Source organism: Myxine glutinosa, chromosome 7 (genome assembly GCF_964187855.1).
Source record: "Myxine glutinosa chromosome 7, kmMyxGlut1.1, whole genome shotgun sequence".
Lineage (NCBI taxonomy): Eukaryota > Metazoa > Chordata > Myxini > Myxiniformes > Myxinidae > Myxine > Myxine glutinosa.
Genome location: NC_136267.1, coordinates 49,560,794 through 49,580,827, shown reverse-complemented (window position 1 = coordinate 49,580,827; position 20,034 = coordinate 49,560,794). Strand labels below are relative to the sequence as shown.

At 45.1% G+C, this 20,034-nt stretch overlaps 1 protein-coding gene across 4 annotated transcripts in view; it reads left to right on the top strand.

The window, feature by feature from the left end:
* The window catches only part of LOC137431216 (pentatricopeptide repeat-containing protein 2, mitochondrial), a 30,744-nt gene extending 13,184 nt beyond the window's left edge, over positions 1–17,560 (top strand). For 3 of the 4 annotated variants that reach the window (XM_068122294.2, XM_068122292.2, XM_068122293.2), the window contains exons 4-10: positions 6,356–6,470; positions 6,581–6,656; positions 8,046–8,137; positions 8,272–8,385; positions 13,929–14,003; positions 14,199–14,309; positions 15,325–17,560. In XM_068122294.2, the coding sequence (XP_067978395.2) occupies positions 6,356–6,470; positions 6,581–6,656; positions 8,046–8,137; positions 8,272–8,385; positions 13,929–14,003; positions 14,199–14,309; positions 15,325–15,540 (799 nt within the window). In that variant the 3' untranslated portion in view covers positions 15,541–17,560. The remainder of the gene's footprint in view (positions 1–6,355; positions 6,471–6,580; positions 6,657–8,045; positions 8,138–8,271; positions 8,386–13,928; positions 14,004–14,198; positions 14,310–15,324) is intronic. The other variant, XR_013624069.1, reaches the window with a different exon arrangement.
* The last annotated feature ends 2,474 nt before the right edge of the window (positions 17,561–20,034 follow it).

Sequence of the window (20,034 nt, the reverse complement as noted above, 5' to 3'; positions counted from 1 at the left end):
TCAAAAACGCATACCCTCTAATTTTGTGAGGTTGGACATTATGAACAAATGTGACAACTTTCAGGTGGATCAGTATACATTAAGTGACAGCTCAAGTCATATGTAGAAATGAAAAAAGAACCAATTTTTCGGAAAACTAGTGATTTAATATAGCTTTAAATGCTTTACTTTTTAAATCATTTAATTACTCAAAAACATATTTTTCAATTAAGAAAATTATAAGTCATATGTCAAATGTTTTCACATGATAGAAACCACTGTCTTTATCATATTAAGTAGATATCATTAGGTTGTGTTGTCCTCAAAGAAATGTTTCTTCAGTGGCTTTCTGATCAATTTCCTGTGTTGTTCTACCACTTGGAAGATGAGCTGACGCTGTTCTTCATCATGAGTGAGGGCAAGGTTGAAACCTGTAGCCAACTTTATGGCACGTTCAGCACAATCATTGACCACACGTAGTGCAGAAACTTTTTCTTGGGCAAGAATATAGTCTTGATTCGAGCTCCATGTTTCAGGATCGCTTTTAAGGAACTCCTTTGACAACTTCAGAGCACAGAAGAGATTGAGAGACCTTCTTGTCACAAACTCAGCTAGCTGCCTCCCTTTGAATGCGTGACTGGCAGGAACATGAACTCTTCTCACATCTTCTTTCATCTCAGGCTTTTCTAAGGAGATTACCACATCCTTTTTCACCTCCACTGCAATTTTGTCAGAGAAGAGAACTAAGCCAACCAAATCTTCACTCAAATACCATAGATGACTCCTCAATTTTGACAGAGCCGTCTTGGCAACTTTTTGATCGACTTCAGAGTAGTCTTCCATAGCCTGAAGAAGGTGTAAGTCATTGGAAGGTGCATTGCAAGTATCATTTGCAGTGAACCATGCTTTTACATACAAGGTGACTGTGAAGAGACAAATACGTCTTAGTGACTGGAATTCATGTGCAGATAGCTGAAACTGGTCGTGAAAACAGGATATCTTGAGGCAGTATATGCCTTTAGCCATCCAGCGTGCACGATGGTATGCTCCAGGTGGGCTGAACTTTACATGTCCTTCCACATTATCTCCAAGTGTGATGAGAGCCAGTCTAATTAATTCCAAATAGTCATCTCTTGGCTGTTTGTCCATTAGTTGACTGCGAAGAAAAGTTATTGCAGAGTCGCGATTGTTTTCAAACCAAACCTTCTCACTGCCATCAAGGCTTGTGGCAAGTGATGCAAACTTGCTTGTGTCAATGGAAGTCCAATGCTTCTTAAAGCGACCGAAAATGCCAATTTGTGGTCCAGATGCAACAAAGAATGTGTCAAATACAGTTGAAGCAATGATTTCAAATATGTGATGCCGACAAGCCAAAAACAGTAGGCGTTTGTTTAAGGCATTTTGAATGATGTGATTGCACCCATATGGAGTCCTGTATTTGTGGTCGTTGTGTCAAAACATAATCCAGCAAGCCATTCAGACACACCATCCCATTCATTAATGAACTTAATGACTGCTTCTCCCATCAGGATTCCAGTACCAGATTGAAGTTTTGGAATGCCAAGAAGTTTTTCTACATCTTTTCCAGATACAACAACAGGCAAACGATCAGCCATTGTACCATCATTGTCTGGCATCAGCTTGCCATCAAAATGTACAACAAGAGGCGTATCGGGCGAAAAGTTTTCCTGAATAGTTTCTCCAATTGACTTGCGGACTGTCCTTCGAGCTTCATAAAGTGAAGTTGTTGACAGTCTCAGTCTGCTTACAGGGACCCCAGCAGCTTTCAGTGCAGGACCAATGATGTGCATTGCTTCACGTGGTGTAGTTCCAGTTCTATCCAAACTTGCTGCAACTAAAGGGTCTTCTACGATGCAACGTTTGTCCAACTTCATAGTCTTTGGAGTTGTTGCTCCTGATGTTTCAGGTGTATCGATTTGTTTTGAGAAATATTTGTTAATCTCCACAGGCTCATCATCATTTGCAGATTCTTCACCTGTTGATTGTGATGAATCATCCAGCACTTCATTAGGGTTCATCACCATCTGTTTTTTTGCTTCCTGTTCTTTTTCAATGCGCATCATCTCTTCACCTTGTCGTTTCTGTCATTTCTCTTCTCGCTTTTTGAACTGCAAGTCTTCTCCGGTCATTATCATCTTCCTGGGTCCTTGTTGATCTTGAAGGAACTCAAAATCCTGTGGAATTTTGATAAGCTGTTCAGAATTAGCATGTGATAGATCAAATAGCTGATTCAGTTTATGGCTAAAATCAGTCTCCAATTGACCCTGCCTCTCCGTTCGCCGTGCCTTGTTTTTCCTAAGAAGGACATACTCCTGGTAGAAAGCTTTAAGTTTTGCAATTGCATTTGGTTTGTGCTTTGTGGGGATGTTAGCCATATGCCAAAACTGAAGTACATCATCAATGACATTTGAACAGCTTCTTGGAACATCCAGTTTGTTGATCTTCAAATCGAAGAACAGACGACATAATACTTGACGATTGGTGGGTAATTGATTGCCCTCAAGTGCCGGAATCATTTCTCCCAGCAACCAAATGCTGAGAGAATCCCTTGTTTGATAACCTGCTGCAACTGCTGCACTCATCATTGGTTGACTACTGCAAAAAAGGGAAAAAGAGAAACTTTATTTTTATACAAATATCAAATTCTTGCATAATAACATATATAATATGCAATACATTGTATAATGTATAGTGTATACTAATACATAAGCGTTACAACGTATATATATTATATAATACATACGTTAGCTCATTCAAAACTTTGGGTCTGTTGAGCTGTCACTTAATTATAATGGATTGACTTGAAATTTTTGCCAGTTGTTTATTACCTGTTTCCTCATGTTTTGAGCACCTATGCATATCAAATTCAGAATTTTGTTTTCCTGAACACCCTAATCCACATACCTCACCAACGGCTCCCAACAGATTACAGACTTTCATTGACATCCAACCACTTTCAAGCTCAACCACATCATCCTCTACCCTACTCGGCCTCTCTTTTAATGCCTCCCTTACTGTCACCTCTTTCAACCTCCACACCTTCATTCTCGGTTGGTACTTCACCCGCCGAGCTCTCCTCGCACCTTTCACCCTCATGTCGCAGACAACCAAGTGGTGCTGTGAAACAGCCTCCTCCCCCGGGATCACCTTTGTGTCCTGGAGGTGCCTCCTATCTCGCCTACGAACCATCAGGTAGTCAACGGTTGTCGTCGACCCACCTGACGTGTATGTAACAAGCTTATTATCCTCCCTCTGGAACTGAGTATTACAAATCAACAAATCGGCTCCATCAGCAAACTCCAAAATCCTTTCACCTTCTCCATTTCTCACACCATATCCGTAAACCCCCATGAACTCCCTCAAAACCGTCCATACTCCTTCCCACATGTCCATTTCGGTCTCCTCCTACCACAACAACTTCCTCATCTTTCACGTTTTCCATCAGCTTCTATATTGCACAGCAGAACTTGTCCTTCTCTTCATCGCTCCGACCAATCTGCGGAGCTTATCCTGAGATGACGTTCACCAAGAGCTTTCCAATCATCATTTTCACCATCATTAACCTATCGCTCATTCTCGTCACACTCACCACACTGTCTACAAACTCCTCAGAAAACAGGACACCAACACCATTCACGCCTTCCGGGCATCCTTGCCACACAAACTTGTATTTCTGTCCCTGCCTACGCTTCACCATTCTCACACCACTTCCCTTCCATCTCGTCTCCTGCACACAACATATGTCCACTCTTCTTCTGACCAATACTTCCTCCACTTCTCCTGATCTCCCCATCATTGTCCCTGCATTCCATGTCCCAAGCCTCAGAAACCGATCTCCACTTCGGGCATCAGACGTTTCGTCATCATAAATGGAGTGATTTCCACCCTTGCTTCGATCGGGTTCCCCACCTTGAGTTTTGACGAGATTGAGCGGGGTCCCCCACGGGGTACTTCGGGCTGTACCCTGCCCATATGTACAGTCACGTGAAAAAGTAAGTACACCCCATGTAAAGTTTTGACTTTTTCAACATATTTCAACATACAGCTATTTGATCTTCATTTCAACAATATTGATAGATAAAGGTGATATAATAGAACAAATATCATGGAACATTTACATTTTGTAGTCCATTGTATAATTTAAACAAACATAAATGCAAATGTCGCATGTGGAAAAAGTAAGTACACCCTTGGCTCTCATAGGTGGTATTGCCCCCTTTGGCAGAAACAATCTCAAATAGGCGTTTCTTATAACTGTCTACCAGTCTCTGACATCGACTGGGAGAAATTTTTGCCCACTCCTCCATGCAGAATTCTTTCAGCTGTGTGATGTTTGAGGGGTTTCTTGCATGCACAGCTCGTTTCAAATCCCCCCACAACATCTCGATGGGATTTAGATCCGGGCTTTGACTTGGCCATTCCAGAACCCTCCATTTCTTTCTTTTCAGCCATTCCTTGGTGGATTTACTGGTATGTTTAGGGTCATTGTCATGTTGCAAGGTCCACCTTCGGTTGAGCTTCAACTTGCCGAAAGATGGCCTCACATTATCCTCAAGCACCCTCTCATACAATGAAGAATTCATAGTGGATTCTATGATGGTGAGCTGCCCAGGCCCTGATGCAGCAACTCTGCCCCAAACCATAATATTTCCACCACCATGCTTTACAGTTGGTATCAGGTTCTTGTGGTCAAATGCTGTCTTTGGTTTTCGCCAAACATGTCTTCTGGTACTGTGGCCAAATAGCTCTACCTTTGACTCATCTGTCCAGAGCACATTGTTCCAGAAGTGCTGGTCTTTGCCTAGGTGTTCAATGGCAAACTTTAGTCTTGACTTGATGTTCTTTCTGGACAGCAAAGGTTTCCTCCTGGCACACCTCCCATGTAGATCAAATTTATGCAGCCTCTTTCTAATGGTAGACTCGTGCACTTTGACATCAACAGTGGCAAGAGCTACCTGTAGGTCCTGTGATGACATTCTGGGGTTCTTACAGACTTTTTTCAGCATCTTGCGGTCTGCTTTCAGGCTGAACTTGCTGTGGCGGCCTGGCCTGAACAAGTTGGCAGTTGTTTGGAATCTCCTCCACTTGTAGATGATCTTCCGGACAGTCGAATGATTGATTTGAAATTGTTTGGAGATCTTTTTAAATCCCTTCCCAGACTCATAGGCATCTATAACCTTCTTTCTGAAGGCCTCAGAGAGCTCTTTTGATCAAGGCATGGTGACGCCGCACACTTCAACAACAAAGAGCAAACCAAACGAAATGTCTGAGGTTTAAATAAGACAGGTTCCTAAAAGAACCTCTGTAATGATGTTCTAATCATTTGTACCTGAGCTGGTGCACCTGATTCTAATTTTAGGTATTTGAAATAGTGATAAATGTCGGGGTGTACTTACTTTTTCCACATGCGAAATTTGCATTTATGTTTATTTAAATTATACAATGGACTACAAAATGTAAATGTTTCATGATATTTGTTAGATTATATCACCTTTATCTATCAATATTGTTGAAAGGAAGATCAAATAGCTGTATGTTGAAATATGTTGAAAAAGTCCAAACTTTACATGGGGTGTACTTACTTTTTCACGTGACTGTCGTTGTAATTGTCATGGTTCCCTTTTTGAGGCAATGTTTTTATGGCCGGATGCCCTTCCTGACGCCAACCCTTTTAGTCACCTCTTATGACATGCAGGGATATGGTGTACCTATTCTAAACCAGGGTACACACCGGGGAAAGGACACATACAATAGGCACGAAGAATTGATGTGTTAGTTCGGGTGGCGTAGTCACCACCATCAACAGCGTAAACCACCGGATTTATTTATTTATACAACCTTTAAAATCTTTATTTTATTTAAATTGAATGATATGCTTGAACCTGGTAGAACACAAATCACCTCCAAGATCCTCCAGTTTTGCAGTACTTGGACATGTTAAATAGGGTGGTGTTTCAGACTGAATTAATAGGGCCAAACTTCCGGAATTCTTTTTAAACAAACTTAATTTTATTTATTCAAACTTTATTAAATCATTATTTTATTTAAATTGAAGTATATACTAAAACACTGTGAGGGGTAACTTGTTCGATGAACTCTGTAGTATTACAATATGTGTCATTAAGGAGTAGTGAACCGCAACAAAATGTTATGTGCTATGAGCCAGTGCTGATAATGATTCTGTCGCTTATTTTAAGTACTGAATACGCTTGCTCCTTTTGGCGAAGCACCATAGGTGGCGTTGAGTGTCAGGGAGGAATTAACACCTCTATTGGTCTGACTGAGTGGCAGTTTTGCTAACTCTGTTTGTACTCTATTTATCGATTCTGGTGTGCGTGTATTTTACATGTTGCAGGTATCACAAGAACAATGATGGCTCAAATCAAGAGTTCAACTTTGGCTCTGTGCTAATGCGGCTTTTATACATCAAGGGCCTTCATAAGGAGGCTTTGGACCTGATCATGGATCCTGTAAGTGTTCCTTTAATTGTATTATGACGATTAATTACTGAATGAAAACTTGTGGTGCGGTTGCAGGAACGTGAATGTGATGCGGGTTTTATTGCCGTTTGTCTTTGTAGGAATTGGTGTTGTTTTTTAATTTTGCATCCTATCACATCCTTGTGGACTTCCTGTTTGAGAAAAAGTATTATGAAGGTGGGTTTTGGTTTATTGCAATAGCGGCTATTAGCTGCTGCTGCATCTCTAACGTGGAACATTGAATTGTTGTTGTATCATCATGAGAAATATTACGATGTACCAATGATCTTTTCACCCAAAGTTCTGAGATTAGTCCTTACCCCCACCACCACCCCCACCATCTCCTCAACAACCACCGCCACCTCCTGTCTGTCACCCTGAACACCCACCACACCCCCCGGTCTGTCCTGTCAACAACCACCACCACCCCCTCTGTCCCCTCAACAACCACTACCACCCCCCTCTGTCTCATCAACAACCACCACCACCCAACTACCATCCCCTCAACAACCACCACCACCCCACTCCTTCCCCTCAGCAACCACCACCACCCAACTACCATCCCCTCAGCAACCACCATCACCCAACTACCATCCCCTCAACAACCTCCACCTCCTCCCTCCCCTCAACAACCTCCACCTCTGCCCTCCCCTCAACAACCATAACAATGCTTCTCCTTCCCCTGAACAACCACCACCTCCACCTCCTCTCCTCAACAACCACTACCCCCCTTCTTCTTCCCCTCAACAACATCCTCAACACCCTCTCACTCTCATTCCCTCATCCCTTCTTCACCTGTTCATCTACATAGCTGATTATCATAGCACCACTGTCATTAAGTTTATTTCCACTGTCCTACCTCATCCAGCTCTTCCACAATATGGAATATTTTACATAGAAAACTAGAAAGAGCAATCAGAGATTGCAGACCCTTGCCAGGACTTGTTTTCAGTGTTTTTTAAGGCTTTTGTGTTCAAACAAATATGGTGGCCGAACCACGTGACCAATGACGTCATCCTTATTTCCTCCCTCCTCCCTCCTCCCACCCTCCACCCCCACCAATTTATCCATAGACGACGCTCAAGAAATTTCATCTTGATCGGATGAAGTTTTGTACTGTCGAATTATGACGACATAATGCAGGAACCTATTACATCATCATTCACATATGTTATATTAACATGCAGAGTTATTTACAATGAGCCATGTCTGAAATTTTTCTATGCAGCACTTTCGGAGATATGGAGGTGCAAAGTTCTTCGGTTTTTCCAAGATGGCGGCCAAACTACGTGACCTATGACGTCATAATTATCATTAAAAATTATACCGGTGGAGGTGCACTTATGGTGAAACTTTCCTGTCAATCGGACCAACGGTTGCAGAGAAAATCACATTTATTCTATGCGGACAAATGGACAGACAAACGGACTCAAATGCAATACCCTCTCCTCAGGCGAGGGTAATAATTTTTTTTTTCTTTCTGCAATACGTAGACAGCCCCTTTATTATTTTTTAAATTATTTTCAAATCCTCGGTGGCATATTTAATAAACGCCTTCCATTCTAGATGCGCTGAATGTTATTAGCGTGATGGAGAGCCGTGGTTGGAAGTCGTCATCTATTACCAATTTCCTGAAGTGTGGCATCTATTACAAGCTGGTAGGCAAAATGCTGTAAACCATTCCGCAACATTTGCTTGTGTGTGACGTGTCGGGATCGAAGTACACGTGCAGCAGATAACTTGTTCTTTCTTTCACCGTCGCCCCACCTCTCGCTTACGCCTTCCCATTCAGAACACACCAGAGGCGTACAAGTCCTGTTTGACTCTGATGGAGAAGATATTGCAGGAAAGGGAAAAAACACCACGAAGGATGATCTGCTTTGCCATCGCTCTGGCTTTGCAACAGGTACCTCAATCTGCTCCAGCAGAGCTCCAAAACTACACCTCAACCAGCTCTCCGAGTAGATCTCAGACGAGCTTGTGGATTGGTAATGTGTTCTGTTACATTTGGGACCTGGCTGAGTATCACATGTCATTGATAAAACAACACAGCAATGCAAATTGAAAAAGATGTTTATTCATTGTCAAAATAAGAACTTCAAAAAATACATATACAAAGTATATTGCATGGCAACCTACAAGCAATTGTCCCACGAGTTTCAACCTGTATACTGTATTTCAAGCCTGGTGTTGGCTTAGCGGTTAGGGCGCTAGCTTGGGATCCTAGGATCCTGAGTTCGAATCCCGGTCAATCGCTGAATTAACACCAGGGTGGTTGACTCAGCCTGTCATCCTTCCGAGGTCGGCAAAATTGAGTACCAGCTTGCTGGGATGAATGATCCGGTGTGTACCCCGATTTAGAATAGGTACACCATATCCCTGCGGGGTTGGCACCTGTAAGACACCTGTAAGAGCATGACCAAGGGTTGGCGTCAGGAAGGGCATCTGGCCACAAAAACATTTGCCTCAAACAGGGCCCCATGAGGTCATGGGGCCTGCAAGGCCAACCCCCACTCTAGCGGGGAAAAATGGCCTTAAAACGATCATTCATTAATTCATTCATTCATTCATACTGTATTTCAAAAAGAACAAAAACATTATTCTATTGAGGCTCATCGAGATTCTCTTATGCATGGAGGCCTTCTAATTACTCTGCGCTCGCGAAGTGAAAAGCAGGGTTAAGCATTCAGTTGCGTACGTGTGCCGTATGTGTGCCGTGTGCCGTACGTGTCTGCATTAAAAAAAATTAATTTGCTCGGCAACCGAAAATTTATCATAGAAATTTTACCATAGAAGCGCCTCCGCCTGTACAATTTTTTTTATTCATAATTATGACGTCTCCCAAACCTCCCAAAGATCTCCCAAACCACTCGATGGAAAAGATTGAAACATGGCTCATTGTCAAGTACTCACCATGGGGAATAAGACATGTTGATGGTGATGTCATTGGTACCTTCGTTATGACGTCATAATTCGACAAATACAACACTTATCCATCCGATCATTATGAATTTTTTTCAGCAACTGTTGGTCTGATGGACATTACATTTTCACCATAGCAGCGCCTCCTCCTTTAGAATATTTTAATGATAATCATGACGCCATAGGACATGTTGTACAGGCGCTATCTTGGAAAAAACGAAAAATGTTGCACCTCTATATCTCCAAAACTGCTGCTTGGAAAAAATTGAAACATGGCTCATTGTAAAGAACTCCAAATGGGGAATAGGTGTTGTTAACGATGACGTCATTGGTGCCATAATTATGACATCATAGTTTGACCGGGACAACGCTTAGTCTGATCAGTTTGAAATGTATTGAGCGTGATCTCTGCAACAATTTATATTAGAGAATATAAATTTATGATGTCATCGCTCACGTGGTCTGGCAGCCATATTGGATCAAAGAAAAACAATGTTCAAAAACAGAAGAGTTGGCTCACAACAAGTTGACTGCGCAGAGTAAGTATTCTATGAATACCATCTAGTTGCATCTTGTTTCTGGCATCATCCAACAGCTGATAGTCCAAGCCATTTAGCCCAAATATGGGGCCAGATAGGAAAAAACTGCAACACTACATATCAGTGCGAAATTGTATGCAGTAATATATACCAGATAACATATCAAAAGTCTAAAGCTCTAAAAATATGGGGTGTCTGTCAAAATCACTGGTACATGGACCCCCCTTTTCATCCTTTTGCGGTACGATTTGTTCACATTTTGCGATACATTCCGAGCACATGGTATATAATTATACTTTTAATATCAGGAATTACAGCATGTTACAGCCCCAGTACGGCCCGTACGGAACAAAAAAATAAGCACGTAAACAAAATTCCCAATAGCTAAATACTGATCACTGATATGCAAATACATGAATCACTTGTCATGACTGTTTCAGAATTATGGCACATTTTGTTGATTAAAATCACAAACTCATAATAAAATCACATATAGAGAAACTAATAATACTGACTCATAAAATACTGTCGGAAGTCAAGGATTCGCTTAAAAGTAAAAAAATGTCCACAATTAACAAATTTACAGCTGCATGTAACAGTCGATAACAACAGTCCACTACCTAATCATCATTTTCCTTGTCATCGTCGTCGCTGAAACTGTCCAGGACGGAGTTGGTGCAGCCAGATCCACGGCACTGACCACAAGCAGGAGAACACTCCAAGTTGTTCTTGCGGCATGTACACCGTGCGGAACCACAATCGGTCGAACAGTTGCACCGGATAACATTCAACAAATCCTGAGGTGCTGGAGGGAGGTCGGTCATAACAGGAACAAGATTGCCGTCGCTCATTCTCCAGCCCCAATCCACTGGTTGTAGGCTGTTGTTTCCTTTCCACTGCTGTATTTGCAGATACACCCGTCTGCTGTGATATCTCGCTGCAGCAGATGTGGGCGGTAAGGTCTGTGGGAGTATCTTCGAAGTCTTGACTGCGACCTGTTCACAAAACCGCTTGTACCTGAGGGAATCCAAACTTTCATCAGGTTTACCCTTGTAGAGACACACGAGTGCTATCTCTCCTGCAGCCTCGACCACATCTGGTGATGCATCCTCAGCCAAGAACTGTTGGGATTGAGTTTGGAAGAGTGTGCTCATCATGAATTTCTTCAGTGACGCTCCTTTGCCAAGGCCGTACAGTCGAGACGTCGTGTCACATCCCAATACTGCGTGTATGAATAGGATGCTTTCACACACAGCTGCACCTAGCTGACGTTTCATGGACTTCACATTCCTGATGTGGTTTGGTTTTAGTGGATTTTGCCTGTGGCTGAATGTGTGGATGAATGTGGATGAATCACATCATCATCGGCCAAGCCACTCATTGCATCTTCATCCCGAACTGGCAAGTCTTCTGCAGTTCTGTATTGTGTTCCTCCAAGAGGATCAGACAGGAGGAGTGCATTCAGGACAGCATCCAGGAGGATGTGTGCCCGTACAGCCCTGGAAATTGCTTTTCCTGTTAGGATGTGATCCACTGCATTTGGTGCGTATATGAGTTCTAGCAGCTCCTTCAACCCAGAACCACCCATGAGGTGCCCTATGCTGCCAAGGAAGCTCATTTCCATATGAAAGGCACCTAGCCTTACCACAATACGTCGCATGGGGCTTCCATCTGGCTCCGAGAGAATGATCGACAATGCCTTCCACCATAGTGGCTGATCAAAGGTGATGATGGTAGGTACATCATGTTGTTTAGCATGTTGCGCAATGTAGTTGAGAGTGGAGTAGATGCATGTAGTGTCGCTCGAGCTCAAATCAATCATTGGGAGAAACAGGACAGACGATTTTGAATGCTGGACACCACGATGTAAGAGTTGCATCATCCCGGACCATGCAGGTCTTGGTATCTTGAACAGTAGTGACGTCTTCCACAGTACATCAAGGTTGACCTGGAACAGTCTGTATTGGGTCACTGCGCTGGTCACTAACAACATTAATAGTCCGACTTCCCTTTTCACGAAGTGTCACTACTGGATTATCGTTGTTGGTGGATTCATTGCAGAACACACACGAATTGGCCGCCATTCTTCAGGGTTGGATTACCTGCAAATATAGAAAAGTTGAATATACTATTACTGTATGTTATTGCCAATAGACCTAAACATACTAAATACATGTCATTGATGGGATTAAAAACTAAGATATATATGGTTCACAAACAAATAATGATGTACCGTCGCTTGCTGTGGAGTGAGCAGTCTTTGTAAAACGGGGTGTGGTTAAATAAGACACTAAAACAGTAAAAACTTCACTTATATATACAATATTGTACAGTATGATATCCTTTATTTATTATATCGTGCTAGTGATTAGGTCCAGTGTATAAAATAAGCAATAAAAGTTCAGAGAGCGACAATAATCATAGCATGCGGCATATGTACGTCTTTTAACATGGGGCTAAATGGAGAAAACTTGATTGCATTATTTGAGAGTCACCCCATATTTTTAGACCTTTATACTTTTAGTATGTTATAAAGGTACCTTGAGGGTAATCAATACGAATGAGATCGGTAGTGTTGCAGTTTTTTCCCCGTCAAATGCTAAATGGCTTGGACTATGAGGGATCCTTTTGCCACACAGTCCCATTTCTGGCAGGTATTTCTCGATCAACTGCAGCAGGCAGTTCCTGGGGTAATCGTCCTCTACTCTGTCCTTGACGTTGACCGCGGTTACGAAAACGACCAAGACTATGACATCTTCCATGCTGCTCATTCTCATCGATGTTGGACGATACATTACCATGAGACTAAGCAGCCTGAGTGGCTGGGGGAGGACTCGCAGTAGTAACCTTAATGTCGCTGTGTTCAGAGGGCTCTGACACATGATCATTACCGGAGGCAGAAATTTCCGATCAATCACTTTGGTCACAGTCACATCCAGACGTTGCAAAACAAGTTGGAGCACTTCCTCTGCAGTGAACCTTTCTGCGCTTCCCCTCTCAGCCATAATTCAGCCATAATTCTAACCATAATTATTTACAGGTACTTTGTTGTTCTTGTGTTAATTGAGGACTTGAAGCTGTAGTTTGTGTGCAGCCTGTGGCTGCTGGTTGCATCATTTTCTGGGGGCGCAACTGCCACTGATGCAATGCCTCTCTAAACTGTCGTCTGGTACTCATTTGTTGACCTCGGAAGGATGACTGGCTGAGTCTGAGTCAACCTGGTGCATGACAGGGGCTCAAACTCAGGACCCTAAGATCACTCTCTGCCCATCTACAAACCATAATCCTGGTATCTTGCAGGCAGAGTGAGGCATCGGTGTATGTGCGCTGTCCCTCGAATGGACATTAAACTGGGCATCCCGTTTGCCAGCATTATGAATGAATGAATGAATGATCGTTTTAAGGCCATTTTCCCCGCTAGAGCGGGGGTTAGCCTTGCGGGCCCCATGACAATCATGGTTCCCTGTTTGAGGCAATGTTTTTATGGCCGGATGCCCTTCCTGACGCCAACCCTTGGTCATGCTCTTACGATGCGCAGGGATACGGTGTGCCTATTCTAAATCGGGGTACACACCGTGATCATTCATCCCAGCAAGCTGGTACTCAATTTGCCGACCTCGGACGGATGACAGGCTGAGTCAACCCCCCTGGCGTTAATTCAGCGATCGACCGGGATTCCAACCCAGGATCCTAGGATCCCAAGTCGGCACCCTAACTGCTAAGCCAACACCAGGTATTAGTTAGTGGCATTAGTTGGTGGATTTTAAAAATCTCATGTTGCCCTTCATAAAGAGTAGGTGACCCTGAACAAATTCCATTTTCCTGCCTTAACTTACAGGAGGACCTTGCATCAGCAGAACAGCCGTGCTCTCAGCCATCGATGCTCTCACTGACAGTCATGTGCCACATATGAATGAAGAAGAAGAATGCTTGCTATATTTTATTGTAAAAGTTTTGAATTCCCCTTTAAACATTTTGTTTGGTTCAGGACGACATGGAAAAGGCAAGAACGTTCTTTGACATCGTCGATAACAAGGAAACAACCCTTTGCTTCAACCTGCAGGTGATAGTAAGAATTGACTACTTTGGTGTTTATGTCCGTGTATAAAAGTACATGATGAATGTTAAAATTGTGTTCGTTTGTTTTTGATGTATGAGTTTATAGTCGAGTTTAATTCACTACTACTAGGTTAAAGTTGTGTTGGAGTTTATTTTGGCGTGGCTGACGAGCTTCCTTTGCACACTTGTGACACTTCAGCTGCTGATGCTAAGCAAAATGGGAAACTTTGACGAGGTCTTGACACACCTGGCTGCTCTGGCCCTTCAAGAGACCGGGAGGAAGTTTATGAAGAGAGTGTCCTCTGAAGTTGTACGTTGATATCTCTTTTCCTTTTGGACAGAATTCATTGCAGACATGTGTTGTTTGTTCACTTTTGTTTGTTGCACTCATCATGGTCGTTTGTTGTCGTTGTGTGTTTGGTTTGCTCGCATGGTAATACGTAAAGCTCTTTTTGCCAAAGAAACTCCTGATGTTTTCACTGACTAACCACCAAACATTTCTCTCACCTGGCACCTGAAGGTGAAGCATTGTATTCGATGATCATCCCTAAACTTCCTGCACAATTAAGATTCGTAATTAGACTGCCAAAAGCTTGGTGCTGACTGATTGAGAGTTATCCTTTAGCTTAAAGATCGATTTGCTCTGAAGAGGTAGCACAGGTCTCCTTGTTTGGACACGGGACAGAGAACACAGCTATGGAGGATAGAACATTGGATGGAGTAGCGATCAAAGTAAGTGGGAAACAAAGAAAAGCTGACGTTTTGAGAGTTGAGCTTCGTCGGAGCTTCTTTTGCTCCGACTTCGGCGAATGCTTGAAATGTCCGCCCTCCCCCTCCCCCCCCCCCCCCCACTCCCCCTCACAGTGGTTGGCATACTTTGATCATCATTCCATTAATTTTTCTACCTTTCTGCTGACATTAGCCTTCTCGAGTAAGTCTAGTTACCTTCGCAAAAGCGGAAGGTTATGTTTTGATCGCTGTGTATTTATTTGTATGTCTGTGTGTGTGTGTGTATGTTATTCGCATAACTCAAAAAGTATTCAACCGAATTGCATGAAATTTGGTGGGATGATTGGTTATTATACGGGACACATTTGATTAGATTTTGGGAGCAATCGGGTCAAAGGTCAAGGTCAAGGTCACGAAAAGGTCAAAATCGTATTTTTGTTGTTCTGTTCCCTACACTCCCATGCCAAGTACAGAACAGTAGCTGCGGCGAAGGTATGCGCTCTACCGAGTGCCCGTTCTAGTTCTTCATTGTATCCAGTATAGAGACTTCCATTAAGGTTGGATTGCACTAACAGAGCCTGTGTGTTCATGTGCAGCTCACCGCGGTGCACCTGTTGTTGAGCAACGACGAGGTAACCTGTCAGAGGCTCGACCACATCTATCGGAACCTTGTCAATGTGAAGCTCATCACGCATACTTCTCTCGACTTGCTGCTGTTGTCTTCCTTCCCTCGAAAATCTTTGGAGCCAGAGCACATCCACGCGCAGAGAGACAGATTTCACAATGTAGAGGCTGAGCTGGTCGCCGATTGAGGCATCCCATTTGTTTTGGCCTTTTACCTGCATTAACCAAATACACGAATGAAGCCCTTATATATAATTGTTGGGAAGGTTGGGTCCAAAAAAGTTCCTCTCCCCCCTTCCCCATTTTCCAATTTATTTAATTGCTCTTTTTTTGGAAAAGTTGAAGTCCTCACTTATAGGTGTCTTATTCAAACTTGTGTGTTGCCGAATGTCTCCATTCCTGCCAGCACGTAGTTTTCCTGGCCCTGTATAATTGGAGCTATTCTTTTATTTCTCTCTCTGAATGTTTATTATTCCCTGGTGTTGAATATAATAAAATAATAACCACCTTTAGAGGCCATTTTTCCCCGCAAAGCGGGGGTTGGCCTTTTTCGGGCACCGTGGTTGTTGTTGTTTTTTGGTCCCCTTTTTGAAGCAATGTTTTGCGGCCGGATGCCCTTCCTGACGCCAACCCTTTTTGCCGCCTTTAACGACAAACAGGGAATTACCAGTGAACTGGTACTCAATTAGCCGACCTCGAAAGGATGACAGGCTGAGTCAACCCCCCTGGCGTTAATTCAGTGATCGACCGGGATTCGAACCCAGGATCCTAGGATCCTAAGCCGGCACCCTAGCCGCTAGCCCAACACCAGGGCCTGGTGTTGTTGTATTTATTCACGAGGGCAGGAATGTTGAATATTATTCTGAATTTATCCCTGGTGTTGGCTTAGCGGTTAGGGTGCCGGCTTGGGATCCTAGGATTCTGGGTTCGAATCCTGGTCGATCACTGAATTAACGCCAGGGGGGTTGACTCAGCCTGTCATCCTTCCGAGGTCGGCAAATTGAGTACCAGCTTGCTGGGATGAATGATCACGGTGTTTACCCCGGTTTAGAATAGGTACACCGTATCCCTGCGCATCGTAAGAGCGTGACCAAGGGTTGGCGTCAGGAAGGGCATCCGGCCATAAAAACATTGCCTCAAACAGGGAACCATGATTGTCATGGGGCACGCAAGGCTAACCCCCGCTCTAGCGGGGAAAATGGCCTTAAAACGATCATTCATTCATTCATTCATTTATGTTTATTATTCCCATTTGAGTCTTTACACTTGGTTAGTCTCCTGTGATGTTCTTGTAAAGTAAAACTGTCAATTTATTTGCTAATGCTGACTTTCCCCCTTTATTTATTTTTAATGGTCATGTCATTCAAGTCAAATACTCATGATTTTTCTTCTGCTTCTTTAACGGCAACAATTATTCTCACGTTGATGGGGATTGGCCAGGGGAAGATTTGGCCAAAGTCTTTCACCAACTGCCTGGGCAGGCCTGACGTTTGACTATGATTAAGGCAGGAATTTGGAATTTGTTCAGGGTGCTGGCGATAACTCACCTACTTTTTGCGAAGGACACCATGGGATCATTAATGTAAACCAACTAATGCCGACAGACATTTCAGAAACATCCCGTTTAACATCTCATCCCGTTTAACATCCAGGTCGTTTAACATCCCGGCCCGTTTAACATCCATCAGAGGGACGACACACCCATTGATGAATCACCCTGCCTGCGGAACACCACGATGGCAGTTCATAGCAGGGCTGAGATTCAAACCCAGACTAGATGGCTTAAAGGCGAGTGTGCGTACCGCTAGGCCACTCTTTCAGCCCTCAAAAATACTCGTGATTCAAAAGCATAAAACAGTTTGTTATCCGACATGAAAAACAAATTGCAGAAATGCTGACGTTTCAGTCATAACCCTTCCCCGGACGGAGCAAGAGATTATGAAAAGGAAAATTTATCGGTCTACCAGGTTAGTGACTTCACTGATGACGTCACTGCTGATGTACTGTGGATAAGCAACATATATTGGATAAAATGTGAGTGTCATATTGACATATTGGACGAAATAAAGAGAGGAAATGGAATGAAAAGGCTTATGGGAAAAGAGTGATGAATGAGTAATGGTGAATGTCTTAACAGAATGAAAACCTTTCATTTAAACTATTTGCTGCTGATGTTCTAGATTTAAAAATAGAATCCTGATTTTCTCATTTTCGAGTCATTTGTTCCATGGAAGAGGAATGAACCCCAAACATACCTGTGACAGATGGAATGTCCTGCTTGGTTATAACGACGGGCGAACGCTTTACGAATGTGGTGATTGTTTCTGGTATTGTTGAGAATTTATTCCAGGGTATGAAAACTGTACAATATATTACATTTGTGGTCGTGGTAGTTCAGGTAAAATGACTTTTTTGTTTTATACTTTTTTGTGCCACCAAAGACTCAGACTGGACAAGAAGCGCAACTTGAGCTCCAGGGCCTGTGCTTCTTTGCTATAATAAGGACCTCGTTCCCAACGGCTATGGCATGGTCGGTCATTTGCCAACTCGTGCAAACGTAGAATACCAATTAATACATCGATCATATTTGTCGCATCGCACTTTCCGATCGAGGGTTTGGTTTGAACGACTTCATTATACCACAAGTTTCGAGTTATTCGCCTCCATATTAAAAATAAAAGTACTCCACAGTCTGGTAGGCAGCTTCAATAATATTAAATTACTCGTAAAACACCTGTCAAAAATGACAGGTTGGAACAGTTTATTCGACAGTGCGGCCTCGTGAGTGTGCCAAAAGTCTGAAGCCTTGGCCTAGTGTCAGGTGTGCTTATAATCTTTATTTATTAGACATCATACGGATGTAAATGAACACTCATTTTACTCCGTGCGTATTGCACATCACGTGCAGCAAATTTCACCTCCCTGCACCTTATATTGTTATGAAAAAAAAAACGCTTCTGTATGCCGCCCTTGAGGCTCGTTTTGCAAGCCACCGTCTACAATTTCAATAGAAGAGACATAATTACCCATTTATGTTCAATGTTATTTAGAGTTTGTTTTATCCTCAAATATAGACTATTAAAGCGCGGCGTTACGCGCACTGCTTGCGAGCAAGGAGGAAGCGGACAAGCGGTAACTTATAAGCGTCTTTATTTCAGGAGCTCACTGTAACACTGGCGCGCTCCGGGCTGCGCGCCCGGTGTATATCATGAGGCCACGCCTACCCCTCGGGCGTGGCCACCGCCCACTTGGTGCGCGGATTGATGTCACCACGCCAGTGGGCTTTTGTGTCCGCCACACGCACCCCCCCAGAATTCCCGCGCACCTGGAGGGCCAGTTTGCGGGGCAGACGAATGACCCGGCCGAAGCGCCCCCTGGCGATCGGCGGGGTGCAGGAATGCCAGGTGGGATGCCCCTGGCTGCCCCTGGGATGGGTGCAGGACCGGGGGGCGGTGGGGCTGGGTGGTGCCGGGGGTCCGCCCGCAGGGGGGCGGCCCCGACATGGGGGTCGGGCCACTGGCGGTGGATGGTCCACGTCGAGGTGGGCCGGCTTGAGGCGGTCTACCGAAACGCGGTCAGGAGTACCGCCGATGTCCAGGGTGAAGTGCTTCGCCCCGGTCTCCAGCACGCGGAAAGGCCTGTCGTACGGGGGCCGCAGTGGTGTCCGGTGGGCATCGTGGCGGACGAAGACGTACTCCGCCGTACGAAGCTCCGGGGCGACGTGCGTCGGTGGGTGCCCGTGGCATGCCGTTGGCACCGGGGCGAACCTCTGGGCGGTCTCTTGCAGAGCGGAGCGCTGCTGTGCCACGGACCATGGTGCCGTGGAGTCGGGGAGGAACTCGCCCGGCACCCGCAGCGGTTGCCCGAAGACCAACTCTGCCGCGGATGCGCGCAGGTCCTCCTTGGGCGCCGTCCGGAGGCCCAGCAGGACCCAGGGGAGCCTGTCGACCCAGCCGCCGTCGCGGAGGGTGGCCCGGAGCGCGGCCTTCAATGAGCGGTGAAATCGCTCACACAGGCCGTTAGCCTGGGGGTGGTAGGCCGTGGTTCGGTGCAGCCGGACCCCGAGCCCCTGCGCGACCGCCCCCCAGAGCTCCGAGGTGAACTGGGGGCCGCGGTCGGACGAGATGTCTGAGGGGGCGCCGAACCGGGTGACCCAGGTGGCGATGAAAGCCTGCGCGACATCGGCCGCCATTGTCGACGCCAAGGGCACGGCCTCCGGCCACCGGGTGGTGCGGTCCACCATGGTGTGGACGTAGGTGAAACCCCGCGAGGGGGGCAGAGGTCCCACCAGGTCCACGTGGACGTGGTCAAACCGGCGTTCCGGCACCGTGAACGGGGCCAACGGGGCCTGGGTGTGCCGGTGCACCTTGGCGCGCTGGCACGCGAGGCACGTCCTGGCCCAGCCGCGGACGGCCTTCCGGAGGCCATGCCAGACGAACTTGTCGGCGATCAGCCTTTGGGAGGCCCTCGCGCCCGGGTGGGACAGGCCGTGGATGGCGTCAAACACCTGGCGCTGCCAGCCCGCGGGCACGATGGGGCGAGGACGCCCGAGGGAGACGTCGCACAAGAGGGCCGCGCCCGCGCCGTCGAACGCCACCTCGGTGACGTGGAGGCCCGTGACGGCGGTCCGCAAGGCCTGGACGTCGGGGTCAGCGGCCTGGTCCGCTGCCATCCGGGCATAG